Genomic DNA, 18,419 nt, shown 5'->3' with positions numbered 1-18,419 from the left:
AGACCACAAACACTTCTGTGAGTACATTTAAATTAAATGTTATTGGCAATAGCTTTGAGTTGTATTTCCATAGCTGCACTAAAATCTTGACAGCTAGCAGTAGCTACACAGAGATTTTCTTTTCAATCCACCTCACGTAGCACAACATTGTAATAGAAACCAATGCAATCACTGTATGTCTAAGAGGTGAGCACTGCTGCACTCCACACACATTTACATTGTGTCGCCTAACTCCTGGGTGCTTTTATATAATATCTTACTGTACTTGTCTGTGAATACAGTTGAAAATGTTTTATACAGTCTATGTCTACATAAGTATTTTACAGTAGCTTTAACAAAGAGCAACAGTAGAGTCTTATTTTATCATCCTCTCTTAGGGTCTCTGCTTTAACAAAAATCAGCTCTTCTAGAAAGCCGTGTTGCAACGAGGAGAAACCTGCTGGTTGTGTTAGAAATAAAACTGTCCTGCCTGCTGAGAAGTGAATAGCACTATATTCTAGTTTGAGTTTCAGTTAGCTTATCCTGAGGTAAAACATTTTGTGCAATGCTTAAAAAAGAGACCGGTGACTCGTAGCAGAACAGCCCTCTGTCAGCTTCGCCCACCTCAGTGCTGTGTCTTTACTGTGTGTGTAAGTCGATGTGGAAGATGTTTAGTGTTGCGTACAGTTTATCTGCCATGGTGTATTAGTGAGGATATGCAGCCGTGTCTTCTGCAAAAGTTCATATGCAACTATTTAACTTTAGTGATTACATTTTGGGGAAAACGCACACTGAAGACAAACAGAAACTGCTGCACACTGTTATGCAATTTTTCAATTAACCGACCACCCATTCAGTTTTGTTGAGAATGGCCCTCAGGTCCCAGAGCCAAAGGTGGTACCCTTTGTATTGCTTTGTGTTCAACCAACAATCTAAAACCAAAGAGATCTGATTTACAGTAATAAAAAAAAAAAAACAGGAAATCTGGAACCAGTAACTCTTATATTTATTTTTTCCTTTATGTTTGACTCAAAAGATTACCTGATTTTTTTATGATCAACCAATCAGTCAATAGACTAATGGATCTAATCCACTACAAAATTCTTGCAATAAATCCTATTTACAAGCTACAGCCTCTGGACTGCTTTATATAGCTAGGTCCTGCTCCTCCATATTTATGTGTATTTTCTTTCATCAAATTATTTCAAGCAGCATTAAATATAATTCATGCCCATACAACAATATCACAATATAACTACAAAATGTACCATTTCACGGAGTAGACACATGAGTACTAACACAAAAACTAAACTTTTTAACTAAACTTTTTAGGTAAACTCAACGTATCAGACAGATATACATATAATCTTACAAACTGCAAAACATTCAGTGCCAACGTTTTAAAAATCTATAATTTCTACACTATATATATATTTTTTTAAATTCACTCTTTATTAGGGGAACTATTTGCCCTATGAAAACACTTGTATAATGTCTTCTGTTGTTCTGGAGGAACCTTATAAAGTCTGAAAAAATAACACTAATGATGTCATCAGTCTGTCTATCCAATTTCAGTGTTACAAACTAGGGGAGAGAAGTTTAAAAGACGTGGCCATTTACCAAACAGGGATGAGACAAGATGTGAACCCCAGTTGATGGCGGGAAAGACAAACGCTCATCCCCACATATTTACCTTTGGCTGTACTCATTTGAAATGCTACGCAACTTTGTCCCTGAACATAACCCGGCCAGCGTTCCCCCTAAAACATAACCGCCAATGCAGAACAGTTGCATACAAACGTACAGTAATTTGCAGGAGACTGAGCTGCAGTATGAGCATTGTGAGCCCAAGACAGAAAATGTGTAACCCTTTACTCTGCATGCTGTCATACCACATAGTACAGCATGTAACGCACAAGTGCACAACAGTAGGACAGTCCAACTTTTAAAGGAAAACAAAAGCAATCAGAGCAGTGCTGTCTTTGAACTAAGAATTACCAAGGCATGTAGTCACCGTGTGGACTGATCTCTTTATTTCTGCATCTTAAATGGAAGATAAAAGTAAAAAATAATTAACTGGGATGGATCAGTGATAAGTGTTTATGTGATCAGACCCAGTATGTTTCCTGTTTGTCATGTAAACATCATAAAAATGCCCTAGTATATTCTTAGTCAGATGACAGCGGCTGCATACACACACCTCTGAGCATGCATCATGCGTGCTGCAGTAGGCTCACATTGGTTATGGTGACACAGCACCCATATTCAGCAATCAAGGTAATGCATATGTGCATAAAACTTTCCAAAAGAAAACCAAAAGCACAAAATGAATACAAAAAAAAAACAATAGCAGACCAATGATGACATCAAATAGGTTGCTGTAGAAATATCGGCTTGAGAGGGTGTCAGGGGAGGGGCTCAGCATTAGGACCTGGAAGCTTTTTGTTTGATTTAGCTCTCCACCAAGGACCGGGTGTTTGCTTGTTTTGAGTTTGTCTTTTTTTTTAGATTGTTTTTTGTTTGTTTGTTGGGGTAATGTCTCTGTCTTTTTTTCTTTCTTTTAGTAGGGAGTGAAGCGACTGTACCCTCCTCTGTATAGGCTAGCCTGCAACATCAAAGATGAAAAAGTACCAATCAGTATTCAGGTGACAGCTTTAGTCGGTTTCTCTTTCTCCACAAATTTCCTTCCTTTTTCCATGTAAGTTATTTATATCGGTTTCCATATTTAAATGATCATGAGGCGGATTGATAGTTTGATGTATTTATGCCAATAATTGGAGTGTGTGTTAGGAACAGGGTCACGAGTTAAGGTGGATTGGTGGAGTTGGAGCTTGATTGCTGCAGTTGATAGAAAAGAAGTTGTTTTTTTATATAGTAGCATAGCAAAAAGATAGATAATCCTAGAAACACTGGGCCAGGGTTACGTGTTGTCTTTATCCAATTACTTTAAGTAATACATTTAAAGATGTTGTGCCTTTTTACTTGAGGAAAACCAGTGCTTTTCAGGCTCTAACAATAACAGAGATTCACCCAAAGCAGAATAGGTTCAGAGAGGTTTAATCACTGCTCCTTTTCAAGTCTAGCGGAGGTGTCTGCACCTTTCTGGCAAACCACCACAGGATATTAGCCCTTAGATTTAGCACCATGCTCAAGATATCTAGGGCAGACACACAAATAAAGCATGCATGTGGGCCTATGCATGCACACCTGCACATGCGCACGCACACACACACACACGGTCTCTCTTCTCATCTTTCGGTGGCTCTGCTGCAGTTGGGAATTCAGACAAACTCCAAAGGCTACTGAATGTCTTCAAAGGCTAATTTTGCCTAATTTCGGGGAACCCTCTTGCTTGTAGAAAACTTTCATCCATATGAGATACTTCTGTATGCTGGAAATGAGTAAAGAGAATTTCCAGCCTCAGAGGAACTAATTATTGTATAGCTTTTAAATGCAAAAATGACTCCTCTCTGCTGGGAAACCATTCATCAAATATGATTAAAGAATTAGAAACCAAACTGGTCTTTTTCTGTTTCGCTCACGAGTTTATTCGATGTCGGCCTCACCACAGCCCATCTCCCAGTAGCTTTGCCATTTGTTCAGTACACCACATGAACACACACACACACACCCTCTCTAGTCTGTGTTAGCTCCCTGAGCTCCGAACACACACAACATTAGCTCCGATATTTTTGGGGGCCAAATCCTGTCTTCTACTTTCATCGAGAGGACGAACAAAGTGTCAGAGAAATGGAAGGAAATTTGGAGGAAAAAGAATAAAGAATAAAGAATAAAAAACATTCAAGCACATTTTTTAATTAAGTAAATGAAGAGGGAAAAGAAATGTCTTAATTAATGAAAGCTTTTAGCTAGCAGCTGCACCGGGGAACTGTACGTTTTTTTTATGTTGTTGAAAAATCGCATGCATGCCGGAATTGTAAATTTCTCATTCCTCTTGCAGAGAGCACCCCTCCGATCAAGCTTGTGGGCAGGAATGAAGGGCGAGACTACTCCCTCCCTCCCCCCGTCTTGCTCTCTCTTTTATGTCCCACGGCACACTGCTGCATGCGTTTGATGATCCTTAATCTCTAGGTTTGGTCTGTGAGCCCGGTCCCATCCCCTCATCATCATAAAACAAAACCAAAGAGAAACTCTCTCTGCCTCAAAAAAGATGCTTTTATATTTATCATCACTTTTCATCTTTGATGTTACAGTAGCTGCAAAAGCTAGCTAAAAACAGACATTAACAATTCAACTTCATCCCTTCAAGTTTGGTTTGGCTGAATGAAAAAAAAAAATAAAAATCCAACTCACTCTGTAGCGAGTTGAATGATGTAGAATGAACAGAAAGCTTGGAAATGTAGTTGTTATGTAAGATGCAAAGATTATGTTAAAAACTCACTGCAGTAATCACTCATTCTCATTTCAGAAGGAACTCGTGTCAAATGAATATTGCATGAGGTGAGCTTGCGTGGCATAATATAAGTTTATTGCCCTAAGTGTGTGAGCCAATTTCCACATGCCTGGGTTTTACAGTACTGATCAGCTCCACTAGGGTGTGCCAGATAGCATGACAAAAACTAAATCATTTGATGAATAAATACAGAAATAAAAACCAGTGACCGCTACAGCCTCTGGTCTTTATTTTGGAGTGTGAGTCGTGTGTGCGTGGTAGCTCGTGATGTTTCAAACAAGGTGCAGACAGAATTGGGCGGTGGTCTCATAGACTTACCATAGTTCCCACACTGTATGTGGCGGCAGGGCCAATCGTGTGGTGGTAGGGGTCTGCTGTTGCATAGACTCTGCCATAGCTGCACAACAGGAGGCACAGAGAACACAGTCATTGATCTATCATTGACAAGGAGAGCAGAACATTTATGCATGCTTGTTTAATGCTCAACCCCTCAAGTCAACTCTTTCAAGTCTCTAACACAATCAATTATTTCCCTCCTCGGCCTCCTGGGCTTCCTACATTATACAAGGTGGTTCAAAAAGGGGAGTTCAAAGGTTGGTGAATTATACTTGTCTTTTCATTGTCATCTTGATTGGGTGGATGGAATAAGTAATGAGCGCAGAGAGAGAGAGACGGAAGAAAGATGCAGAGAGGGAAACACAGTTGGTGCTGGAGGGCTTGGTCTCTCACCCTGTTCTTGTTTACCCAGGCTGCACACTGGGCTCACGCCCCTGTCTTTTCATTGTTGCTGGTTTGGAACTAATCCTTCCAATTTCCTTCTGAGACAGGACAAGATGTGTCTGCCTTATTTATTTATTTATTCGACTTCACATATTCCTCTATTTACTTGCCTGTTTTTTTTTTTTTTCAATGCTCGCTTGCAAATGAGGGTCTGCACGGAGCAGATAAGGCACACCCAGCCAAGGACTGAGGGCACCAAATCAACCAGGAATAAAAAAAGTGGAGAGAGGAAGAAATTCTCCTAAAGGAGACAACAAGACATACAGCATTCATGCCTTTCGCATGAGCTACATTGAGTTATATAAGATCTAAATATGGCTCGACCCATTTAAGTCCAGCAGCACCCAAGGTCAGTGAGCAGGACATGAAATCAGAAAGGCTGTCTCGGCTCCTTGGGGAGGAGGCCGGTGCCACGAGATGGTCAGGGGAAGTCTCCGTGGTCCTCTTATCTTCAGTGAGCACCGAACCCCACAGGCCCTCTAAGGCTAATATATCTACAAAATTACTCTCACCAGAGTGGCACTGCTGACGACCAGCAGGTCAAACCACCCTGTGCAATGTCACAGAGCCTCAACAGAGCTGACTGGAAGCCAGCAGGGTTTCTACAATGTGACTGGCTCCTCACAAGGCCACTTTGATACATCAGACTCACTGGTATGAACTCTGTTTAGTTACTTAAAGGGCTTTGGTAATGCAGCCAGTGAGCACTGTAGGCTTTTCAGATAATAAATGTTTCATATTTTGCAGGGGTTTCACACGCCTTCCACAATCCTGGTGACCTCTCTTTATGATTGGCTGACTGCTCCGCTGTTAAGTCTGATAAGGTATTGCTGAGACAATACCGACAAACTCCTATTGATCCAATGGGCATGACCGCTTATTCAAAAGGAAACAAACAGACAAAGCAAAACAAACAACTTGGGGGTGAATTACATTAAATCTCAGGGAAAAGTATAGGCAAGAGAAACAGGAATTAAATCACTCTGGGAGAGAAAAAAAGCTGCTGTCCAATTTCTGCTCTTGCCGAGCACGGCTGCTCATAATTCGAGCCGCGGCGAGGCCTGATAAATCTTACATTATCGATATGATCTTCAGGCTCTCAGGCAGGGTGTACGTTATCACAAGTGACATGCTCAATCCTTCCCAGATTAGATTCCCAAACCAGCCCACATCCCGGCTGACAACGGCTTTCAGGGGCCGAAATGAATCAGCGACGCCTCCTCAAACGGAGCACACCTGAACCAGAGTGACATCACTCAGAAGTGATAGAGTTCCTGCTGGTCCATCTCTCCTTCTCTCTGTCTCCCTACCTCCCCTCCGCAGACCTGAGGCCATTCATAAATACCGCAGTGATATACCCACTCTCCCATCACAAGCAGAGAGTCACGACATATATCACTGCTTTTCTCATCGAGTCCAACAAGGTTAGTCTTTTTTTTGTGTGTTCTTTAGCTCCAAGCTAAAAAGAATACGGCGGTTTGCCTAATAGATAAGATAACTGGGGAGGAAGAAAAACCCTAAGAAACCTCAAATAACCTACACAGAATATTAAAAATATAGAAGTGCTGGTGAAGCAGCCCTCCATCCATCACATACACTCTCCATCTACGACTGGCCGGTAGATGTGTTGCTTTATGTTAGGAAAGCACTGTAGTTATTTAACCAAAAATCCACCCTTCTACTTCTACATTGCTAGTTATCATTTTGTGATGTTAACTACATTCCACGACTTATTTTGTGATGAAGTGTGTTTTTCAGTGTACCCGTTTTCCTTCAATCTTTCTCATCTATTTCTACTTCAGTCAGTAATTTCCTCTATTTGACAGCCTGCAGGATCAACTTGTTGTTTTAAATTAATATTGTATAGATGTGTCTATCATTTTACTCTAAACTAAACACGTGTTTTCACAGCATTACATTCTGTTTCCTCTGCCTGCTGCTGGTGGGGGAAAATGCAATCTCTGCCTGCTCTACGATGGATCTGTGTTTCCTTGAACACATGCAAAATAGTAGCTTAACAAAGGTTCTTGCTCATGCTGTTTTGTTTTTAATTAAATGTTCTATGAATATGCAATTTAAACTCTTGACATGACATTGTTTATGTTTGATGGAAATAAGAGAAACTAACCAAACGGACCCAGACATTAAAGATACGTTAACCTAATAAGGTGTTTCAGATCTGGGACTGTTGAGGCATGCGACACTTTCAACATTCACCAGTCTTTGTAGATAACGGTACATAAAGATGAATTTCAATGCAGGCCACTTAAAAAACATGAAAATTGGATGAAGGGGATTCTCACCTGTCACTGTAAGCAGCGGTGGTGGTGGGCTGGGCAAATCTGTATGCTGCATAGCCACCCTGTAAAAATACCAGAGTGTTAATCAATGATTAAGCTCAACCTGCACAGAGAAAGGTTAGATCTCAGAGACACAAGCAAACAACAATACAGACATGGAGCTTTAAATTGCCTTAATGGTTAAATGTCACTGCACAGTATTTTGATCAAAAGCCCATATTCCCCACCTGCAGGTTCCCTTTCAGACACCAGAGGGTGCTGTTTGATATATGGTGTATTAGGCAAGTGGTGGCAACAGGGCAATGAATGATGATCCGAGAGGCAGCAGAGTCATTGTCACAGTAGAGACTCATCTGAATAGCAGCAACACCATAACAGAGGCCACGTGAGCCAACCTCCCAAATTCAGCCCATTTTAAGATTGAGGAGGTTCTGCCGCTACATTATTGAAGAGCCCCTTTTTCCTTTACACGACCCCCCTGTCTCACAAATGAGGTAAGAAGGCAGAAGACGGTTGGACCGTTGGGGAGTCAGGACCGCTGTATTCATTTGCCAGAGTGGGGAAGGAATTAAAGACTTCATTGTGGAGTGCTGCTATTACTCTCTTTGAAAAATGAAGCTGTTCTCCCACTGTTTTTCTATTAGTGCCAGTGGAGTGTGTGCCCATCTGCGTCCATACGGTGGATAGGTGGCTTTTAATAATGCATGTTTTCATTCATTTTTAAACTCAAGGGGGGGAAGACGTCTGATGAAGAGTGGTGCAGAGAGGCAACGGTGTGATGGTCGCAGCCGCGGCTGCTCGTGAAATCAGGTCAGGGGCCACAGCAATTGAATCGCGCTCTCCCAGTTCCCCTCAAGGTTTTCCACGGAGACAGGAAGTCACAGCACTTGAGGCAGATGACTTCCTGTGGGACAGCCATGCCTTGGGACTGTGCTGATTACAGCAACAGCCTGAACAAACACGGACCAATAAATCACTCTCCCACATTGTCAAATCTTGCACACAACAGTGCAGCACATTTGTTATATTGTCGTGCGGGGTGTGTTTGTGCATTCGTGTATGTGTGCGCTCATGTGTGTTTCTACATTGAGGCGCATGCATGCATATGTATTAGCACAAGCAATATATGTAGTGTATATTTAAATGTGTATGCATCCAGTTTCCCTTTCTGCCAATGTATTAGCATCTATTTCCAAAAGGAAGCTTCAGCACATCATCCCGCTGATTTTGACAGCAAGCTAGTGTCCACGGAGTGATTGTGTAGGACATTGAGGGCTAAGGGACAGCTTCCTCTTGGTCACTCGAGACCTTCACGCACACTCAGCCCGTCTGAAGCAGTGCAGTGGCCAGTGCCAAAACTAATGACAGTAAAGCACCAGGGGCTGGCATGACGGGTTGAGTGATGGACCAACCTGGCCAGGCCTTGGTCAAGGGACATCGGGGTGCAGGAATTAGCTGGAGGTGGCTGAACAAGTGTGAGAGACAAAGCGTATCACTCAGAATACAGCTCCTGTCTCGTCTACGGTGGTGGATGCTGCTACAATAAAAACCAGTGAAATACAGTCCCATCATGCAGGCTGGTGTGTAAGTCATATATCACTGGGGTTCAACAATTCGTTTCCAGAGACTGGTCGTCGTCTGGGTGAAAGTGAGAAGAAACTGTGCTGATGTGCCCACTGTCATCTTGCTATCTCGGCAGACGGTGGCAGAGAAAAAGAGCAGCAGAATCAAAGGGACAAATTACATCCTCCCACAAACGTTTGGACTAATGTCAAAGTGGGGCAGCGTGGTAATTTCAGCATTATCTCCACAGCGTCCATGCTTTTCTCTGTCAAGGACGACGTGCAGCAGGGCCAGCCCCTGATGTGACCCTGCCTGCATGGACATCTCCAGAGGGACGGCTAATCCCTTTATCTGCTACTGCTCCTCTTATCTTCCACATGGTGATGGCTGGGAGGAACCGGCTCCACTCAGGCCTGCACAGAGCCCCTGGGGCAGGCAGGGATGTCCCAGCCAAACCCTCTGAGTGTACACAAATGCAAAACAGGAGAGAGGAGGAAAGAGGTAGCGGGGGGGGGGGGCTGCCGAAGACAAGCCACCTCAAAAATCCAGACAAATCTAAAGTAAGAAATGACCTAACTTGACACGGGACACTGAGCCTGGTACTGCCTCTTTGCCAAAGTCTGAGATCATAGGAAGAGCGAAGAGAGAGAGGAGGGAGGAGCTGAGGGGGTTTTAAATTTTGTTGTTGGGTTTCTTGGCACAGCAGACAGGGTCCTAATCGACGCCGGCTTGGCACTGAGGCTGGGAGAACGCTGGGGGGTGAAGAGATCACGTTTTTGTCTCCAGGGCTGGGCTTTTTGTCTGCTTTACTTCTGTTTCATCTAAGAAGGCACGAGGAAAAGCCAACTGTACTTACATAGATCTCTGCACCATAGAAGCCATCTTGGTACACCACCCTGTGAAATTAGAGAAAAGGAGCGACACGTTAGTTGATTTGGTGTAGATGCTACCCTACTGAATCTCTGCAACTGACGTTCTTCCTATTTCAACCATTTGTGGGTCTGCGGGGTCAGCTCTTAGCAGCGTTAGTGTACTGTACCACAAATAATGAATGACACATTAAAGCGAAAAGTGCAACCGTTTCACATCCCCGTCCAATTTTCTGCTCTGGTAAAATTGTTTGTCTTTCCAGTTGCAGCAGTGTTGTCAGGAGAACTGGTGGTGGTGGGGAGAAGAGGGGAGGACAAAGGAAGGCAGCGAAGGAGCTCCGTCACATGACTCCGCTATATAAATCAACCAGCTGCCATTGGTAGCAAAGGGCCCTGGAGTGGGAGGGAGGGGAAAGGGGACGTGGGATTTCCAGTCCCGGCTTCAGCAGCGAGTCTCTCTGCAGTAAGAAGGATCCTGATCTAATCACAGATAGACAGCTATACTGGGCCCTCGGCCTGCCTCCGTCAGACCTCTCCCACGGCCACACAGACCACTGCTGATAAGAGACGAGTGTGAGGCAGGGCTGCACAAAGCCAGGAGATCAACATAGGCCCTGGTCACAGTCCAGTGAGATCTGCCCAGTAATACGCTATCTCAGCTCTCTACAGCTCTCCCTATGGCTTTGTTAGTTCCTCCTTTCTCAACAGACATCATACAAATGTAAGGGAGAGTTAGGGCATGCACATACCTAGATACTAACAATAATTTTACTCCCCAAAGACCTCTCTAGGAAGAATAACAAATTAATGGACAGAAACACCCGATGACCAGTATAATTTTAATAAACTTGGGTTAACATTAGTTTACCTCTAATGTGTTTGATCAGTTTTCCAATATTGAAAATGCACGGTCTGATCCCACTAATAATCCCCACTAATAATACAATTAGGACAAAAGAATATATCACACTTATTACCCCACTCCCCTGTTGAACATAACGTGCATGGTCTTGAGACATAATCACATAAATATCTTCTTTGAAATGACTAATACACACACATAAATACATTTAGACAGAAATTCAATTATAGTACAGCTCCAGCATGTGCATTCAAACATGTAATTGGAGCAGGAAAGTCTTGTATCCAGTCACACACACTACAGCATGAACACAACTAAAAGTCTGGGACTGTCTGAAGCGCTCATTGTTGTGTTCTAGATTTGGGTTAGAAATTCAATACTCACGCTCCGTAAGCTGGGATTGGTGGTGGTGGTGGAGCTGTGCGGAATGTGTTGTACACAGCCCGCCCCCGACCTCGCAAGTGGGCACCCCTATAGGCCACCGTAGCGCCTGTGGCAGGGTAGGGAAACCCTGTAACTATGGAAGGAAACACACAAGAGAAGAGAAAATGACTTTCAGAGAGCATCCTCGACTTGGCATTGCTTACCTTATGACAGAATACATTAGAGAGAGACGTGTGGCACTGCTTTCCCTATGACAGAATGCATTATGGGGAAGACAAGGAAACAATAGATTTAATCTTTTCTAGGTGCGCCTCATCGAGCACTCTCCCCTTTCCCAGCTCGCTGCTTTGTGCCGTACTCAGCAAGGATCCACATTTGCTGTACGCATCCTTTCCTGATGCCTGGCGAGGGGCAGCCTTGAAGCATAGGCAGGTAATGGATGCAATACCACTAGTTTCGCACCACGGCTTTTGCATAGTTTAGACACAATGGGCTAGCAGCAAGGAGAACAGTGGGAGGTGGACGGGGAGAGGTAGAGGGCGTTTCTAGGTGTTTGGTAGAGTCAAATGGGAGGTGAATGTTGTTCTAGACCTGACTAGATGTTCAGAACTTTCCCTAGGGGTAAATGGAGCAGATGGGCCGGACAGCCAAGGCCCAAACCTCGGCATGACCCCCATCTCGAAAACCCATCTGGGACCATCTTTAGCCAATCACACAGCTAAATATGTTCTCTGCTGACGGCTACCAGTGAATCAGGAAGGGAGGGTTGGGGCGAAAGTCGTCGGGGTGAGTACTAAGGGTTGGAGTGATGGTGCAACAAAATGTTCCTGGTCACAGATTAGAGTACAGATGATGTGATCCTCAACTCTCTACTTAACCTTCAATCAGTCCAGAGGCTGTCTGATTACAAGCTGTGGAGGTGCATACAAAAACACAGATCTCTAGACATGATTAAGTTGGCCTCCTATTCAAAATTCCCTCACATCCTCCATCCCTCTGTTCTTTACCCTCTCTCCCTCCCCCAATGCCTAGTCCATCACAACACAGTCATCCCCATTATTCTTCAGCCCCAGCAACGCCCCCTCATCACCCTACCCTCACCTTATTCTTCTTTATTCATTTCCATGACATGTTTTGGGTGAATTCATAACAGACCACTTCAGTTTCCCCAAGCAGAGATCACTCTGTGACGGGGAGCTGTGAAGCTCCTGTCTGGTCTTGTTGGGGCTGGGGTGGGGGTGGCTCAGCCGGGGTGAGTAACAGAGGTTAATAACTTGTATCCAATGTGTTTTAGATGAACCCTCTGCCACAAAGGAGACGACAGCAGTCCCTCGCAATCGCAGATAAACTAGACTGCAATGAAGATCCATGGTAGCTCGTATTTAATCAGTGGCGTATATGTTTCTGCCCGGGGAGTGACGGCCCGGCGTTACTGTGCCGTGTGCAGCGTTAACCCTGCAGGTGGACGAGGCCAGTGAGCATCCTAATGAACGATGCACACCCTAGCCCCGCTGCTTCAATAAAGCTGACAGGGAGACAGATTAGTGGTGCTTTTAAAAACACAGAGAGCCAGGTTTAATGTCTTCTGCCATTAACATCACGCTCCATTAGTGGGTCCGCACACATATTCAAACTCTGCGTCTCATTTGGCCAAGTAACGCCCCCATAGCCCCCATCCACACACCCACCAAGGTGCATGGCACTTTGTTTGCTGCCAACATACCAATAGACTGCCTGGACTCGCAGGGTGCCCCCTTTCCCCCAAGTGATTTATAATGCTGACCTTGACATTTAAATTAGTCTCTTTTTTTTGGAGCAGTGGACATCTGAGTGCAGTTGCTAAAGGGCAAAAACAATCCTCTTTGATAGTTTCTGAGGTGTTTTTTTCCACTCTTAACAAATTTCTTCTATTTCTGGGCCCCAGAAAGTCCAATTGGTTCCTTCTTTCCTTTTTGGAAATATGTATGCAATATGCATGCCGTGATGTATGTGAATGTAAACTTATAATGAGTTGGCGATAGGCTACACTGCTTCAATAATAACCCATAAATCAAAGGCACTGTCACACCTTGGTAAGCCTGTGAAAAGCAACAACAGCCACAGTGTATGAGAGCACAAACCTGGTCTAGCCACCAAAGTCAAACACCTTTTCCGGGAGGGGGGCTGGAGAAAATATGAGTTATGTGCTGGAGGGCGGCAGGGTCACGCTGCACCTCATATGTCATATGTGTCAACTTGAGAGAAGCTCAATACCTGCAGAGCCAGTTGGACCTGAGGTAATCCAGCTCTGTGCCAATGATGGGGTCATAACCGGCTCCCATAAAGAAAGATCTGATTTTCCACAAGGTTGATCTCTCTAATACTTCCTGCTAAAATACATCGGGCAATGAGCACTTAATCCACGCACTGGGGACCAAAAACAGCTTAATCTAATCAAGAGTCTGGAGCTTAATTACCCCCCTAACGTACACTCCAACAATGAAAGGATCTGTCTACATATATTAAGATGGCAATTAGCCTTTCTTTTCTGTCATTTACACAGCTGGTAGCTTTTCACAAGTCCTCAAGAAAAACTCCACCTTAGTAGCAGAAAACATGAACCACTGAATGAAAAACTACTCGTCTCCCATCTCCTTAGGAATTAGCTGCAGTGGAAAGTCTCTCTCTGTTAGCCTGAGGGGACTGGCCATATGAAGGGATTTCTAGGTGGCAGCTGTCCATGGTGCTGAAAACATCCACCATGAGGAATAATCCAGAAAACTTTGCCAATTATTGTAAAATGGGGTAAACAGATCTTCCTCCGAATGTTTTTAGTTATTTATTTAATTCCATTTTCTATGTTTTGATATAATATTAATCTCTGCACGTATTTTGTTATTTCATAACAAGTGTGTTAATGTAAAAATGATTACCCTGATCCATATGTGTGCATGTATACATATATACAAATACATATGTGTACATAGGTTAATGTACATTTATTTAAATATTTTTTTTAAAATACACTGACACATATGCATGTGTCACTTTAAAGGGACCAAGGCAAAGACAGTCAGATGGTTGTTGTTATATATAAGGAGAGACCTATATAGAGGCAGGCAGCTGAGGACATATTCTGGGGTTTGCTCTACTAAAGTTTTCATATAAACCAGATCAGTGCAAGTAAAAGGGGACAAAGGTGAGCACAGATACTGGATGCCTACCAGCTACAACACACCATGATTTGTGCCACTGCCATGTTTTATTGCCAATACCTCCATTTGACTGGGAACCCAACCACCTTGCTCCTCTTTCCTGGACCAATAACCCCTCCTCCCCCTACCAGGGCTCTGGGGGAGGTTTGGGTGTTAGGTGGCAACAGAGGACATGGACTCGAGGTTGGCGCCGCCTGCCTGTACTCTACCAGCTACTCCTTGCCCCCCTCCTCCATCAGTAGGAGGGGCCTATCTACCCTGGAAGAGGTTAAGAACGGGGAGCCGGCATGAGGCTCTCATCCGTCATTCTCCTGAATGGGTTTTGAGGACAATAAACCTGTAGCGCCAGGACGAATGGAGACGAAGTGTGCTGTCACCGAGCCAGGATTTATGGCTCCCAATTTCACTGATCTCCCGCACAGAAATGAGGACTGATAAACAGTGATTAATCGCCTTTATATCCCATTTTACTCCCACCAAAAGTATATTAACTATAGCTATAATGATTTTGGAATACGTCCTGAATCCCGCGAACCTGATTCTTGTTGATTTTTTTTCAGGGAGGGGAGGAACTTCATAGTCAAAGGAATGGTCAGAGGTGTTTTTTTCTAGAGTGGCCTTTTGCTACTCATCAGGACAGTTTTGTTTCAAAAATGTATCTCTTATTTATGTTTCCCATCTTCCCAGCTGGCAAGCATATGTTGTCGTTTAGGCTTGGCAAACTCCAGTGCCATGTCAAGACGACTTGAAAAATTAGCAGCCAATAAATCACCCAACCCCTCCTGCTTCCCCTGCCTCGAGTGGTGGACCACACTCCCTCTGATTTATGAGATGATTTGGGAAGTGTGTATGTGTGTGTGTGTGAGTGTAAAATGGAGAAAGTGCGCAGGAAAGAGGAGACATGTATTAGTGTCTGAGTTCTTCATAGGTTATCTATTTCTGTATACTATAATGCTTTGGTCCGAATGTAAAAAACAGAGCAGGAAATTGTGTTGTGTGTGTGTGTGTGTGTGTGTGTGTGTGTGTGTGTGTGTGTGTGTAGGTCAGAAAGGATTGTTTTTACAAGTTAAGACTTACTTAATGTCCAGATTTTTAATTTAGTGAAAATTCCCCTGACCATGGCATAATGCAGATGTTTGAGCATGTGCATGCGCCTACAGTGGGATATGTGTATGTTTATGTGTGTGAATAATTATCGGGGGAAGATGTTGAAACCAAGCGGGGGGGGGGGCAGCGTAGGGAGGCATGAGGGGGGTGAGGGGTTGGGGATGAAATAAAAATGATAGATGACTGCTTTCTGTCATGGACAGTTATTTAGAGGTTCGCCGTAAAGCTGTCCGGGGAATGAACAGATTTTAGTCTAATGAGCAGAAAGGAAAGCCGTTAAAGTGGCGCGATGTGCTCAGCACTTCTTCCAAATGAAATAGTACCATTTCCCCCTCATTAAAATGCAAAGGGTTCATATAACATACAGCAATAAAGCTGGCATGTCGAGGGAGAGAGAGATAGGGAAAACCCCACTGAGCTCATCTCATTCCTCCATTACTGAGACCAGAAGGAATAGCGGCCTTCGACAGGGTAGGTGCCAACAATATCGCTCACTCAATCTCCCTTATTCGGTTAGCTCTGTAAAAGTCAATCTGGCGCACTTGGCAAATCCATCCACAGCAGCGGCCTCCACAATCTGATAACACTTGCAGGGGCGCTTGCTCTTGAAATCATTTTTTTCAGCTTTACAGTTGCACACCGCGCAAACAATGGCTCAGGCTCCCTCAGCCACTCAGAGGGGCTTGGATCATCCACTGCTTATCTGGGCCGCTCTCAGATTCACTTTGATTTGAGGGGAATTTCATGTTCAGTAGGTTCAGGATGAGCCCGATTGTAGAAATTCAGGGGTCAGATTGGGATTGGTTGCGGCTGATAGTGGCCTCAGGTGTGGAGCTGTACATGCAGTGGAAGGTAGAGAGAAAAACACTCAAAAGTCTAACTGCAGAAGCTGTAGGTCTCTTACCAGCATACAGTTCAGGACCATAGACAGCTCCTACCACTGGATTCAGCTTCCAGCCTGGTAAAAGAAAAAAGAACCTCAGCTGACTATGAGAGCTAAATGGAAATATTACCTTTCAGGTTTTATGATACAGTTTGGCACTTACCATTTGTGTAAGGGTTGGCCACTTTTTTGTTTGTCATCACTCGTGCTGTTGCATTGTTCACCTGTTCAAAGCAATAAAAAGCAAGGTCTGTTATCACTGACCTTTGCATTTACTATCCAGATATGCAGAATGGGCCAAAAGCAAGCAGCACTCCAATACAAATAAAGGCAAATTCAAAAAATGATAAATAAATAAATGATTATGTAAATGTTTGTAGCACTTTTGTGTGATTGGTTCACCATTTAATGAATTTATTCATCATTTACATTCTCAACAGCTTATTAAATTACTGGAAAGGGGGGGAAAGCATGCATCAATTACCCACAGGTACAAAAAAAAAAGAACATTCTCCAAATTCAGTAATTGTTTGGATAAACAAATAGGTTCCAAAAGAAAAACACAGGCAGTGCTTTGATTTCTTCTATTGACCTGATGAGAATGACTGAGTGGGGGCTCAGCTCATCGTAAACAAGAGCAGAATTAGAGCAGGCAACACTAAACGATGGTGACAGGGGAATGCAGGTCTTCTCAGATTTGACAGGAACCCAGAGGATGATGGCATGCATTCATTCAACATTGTCAGGTATTGATGGACAACCAGCGTGTCCAGGTTGACATGTATAGATCCCGTTTTCTACTGTGAACCAGTTATACACACCATTATGCATGCATGCATCCAGGCACGCATACATTCAGGGATGCAGACATCAACACACACAGCAGCCACATGCTAAACCATGCGTTTATAGGTAGGTTTTGAGGCAGCAGGCAGGAAGTAGAAAAAGATGAGAAAAGGGAAAAATTTAAGCACCTCTATTTTGCGTCCCTCTACGATTGTACCGTTTAGTTTCTCCCGTGCACGATCTGCATCTGTGCTTGTTTCAAAAGTTACAAACCCAAAGCCCTGGGAGCGCCATGTTAGCCACCAGTAGAGAAAAAGGAGAAGGAAAAGGATGGACACACATACACACCCACACACAGAGAGAAAAAAAAGAAAGGGGAAGGGAGGAGAGAAGGGAAAGAGAGGTGAGAAGACAGGAGTAGGTGAGCAGCAGCGGCAGCAGAGTCGAGTTGTAAGCAGCCAGATTAATTAGAGGCAGTTAGTGAGGCGTCAGGAAACAGCAAACAGAGAGATCCGAGGAGGAGAGGATAACGGTGACATGACCTCACACAACAACACCAACAAACCTGCCTACTTTACCCAATTAAACAGCACAGCACCGGTGCCACGGGTGAATGTCAGAAAGCAGTGGATGCAAAACACTGTGTTAGCAGCCATAATAGTCGTATAATTATCTACACAACTTCAGCAGCACGGCCACTCAAACGGCCCGTCTCCCTTTGAAGACGTGGGCAACAGGAGAAGGAGTGAGTGTGAATTCTCCAAAGAAAGACGTTAACTTGATCTCTGACTATTTCTAATTCACTGCTCTAATAAGTAGGGCATTTTTAGGGAGGCAAAATTACACCGGCCCATTGATGTGAAAAAGTGAACGGTGTCACTGCAAATACCAGCCTCTTTGATAGAGAAGAGCGAGGATATTGACTTTAAAACCCTGACCAAAATATACCCAACCTCTCATTTCCATCCCCCTCCCCCCAACTCTGTCTCCCTCGCTCCCCTGGGGGGTTTGTCACTTCCTTGAGTTATGTGGACTGGGATACTGGACCTGAGCTCTATAGGAAAGCATTAAGATATGCTGGCCAAACAAGTCCCATTCCTTTGGTTTCTATATATATACATATAGAGGTATGGGCAGGGGAAGAGGGAGCATGGCCGGCGCTGCCTGATAATTGCTTGAGGATGTAATACATGTGAGAGATGGCGAACAGTGTGATCTCGTATGCATACACAGGATCTCTGGGCTGCTATTCCTAGCATAAATAACACGGGACCTGTCCTTGGGGAAAGAGAGATAAA

The 18,419-nt window shown here is 43.9% G+C and overlaps 1 protein-coding gene across 8 annotated transcripts in view; it reads right to left on the bottom strand.

Annotated features, from left to right (window-relative positions):
- Positions 1 to 1,302: 1,302 nt before the first annotated feature.
- Positions 1,303 to 18,419, bottom strand: part of LOC119894787 (RNA binding protein fox-1 homolog 3-like) — a 366,346-nt gene continuing 349,229 nt past the window's right edge. For 7 of the 8 annotated variants that reach the window (XM_038707461.1, XM_038707469.1, XM_038707484.1 and 4 more), the window contains 8 exons: positions 17,310 to 17,402; positions 16,499 to 16,559; positions 16,357 to 16,410; positions 11,152 to 11,284; positions 9,893 to 9,932; positions 7,477 to 7,535; positions 4,712 to 4,790; positions 1,303 to 2,584 (listed from right to left, as the gene is read on the bottom strand). In XM_038707461.1, coding sequence (XP_038563389.1) covers positions 2,540 to 2,584; positions 4,712 to 4,790; positions 7,477 to 7,535; positions 9,893 to 9,932; positions 11,152 to 11,284; positions 16,357 to 16,410; positions 16,499 to 16,559; positions 17,310 to 17,402 — 564 coding nt within the window. In that variant the 3' untranslated portion in view covers positions 1,303 to 2,539. The remainder of the gene's footprint in view (positions 2,585 to 4,711; positions 4,791 to 7,476; positions 7,536 to 9,892; positions 9,933 to 11,151; positions 11,285 to 16,356; positions 16,411 to 16,498; positions 16,560 to 17,309; positions 17,403 to 18,419) is intronic. The other variant, XM_038707502.1, reaches the window with a different exon arrangement.

Source organism: Micropterus salmoides, unplaced genomic scaffold (assembly GCF_014851395.1).
Source record: "Micropterus salmoides isolate LMB-PRFRI ecotype aquatic unplaced genomic scaffold, ASM1485139v1 Ms_hic_scaffold_10, whole genome shotgun sequence".
NCBI lineage: Eukaryota > Metazoa > Chordata > Actinopteri > Centrarchiformes > Centrarchidae > Micropterus > Micropterus salmoides.
This window is presented reverse-complemented; position numbering and strand designations above follow the sequence as displayed.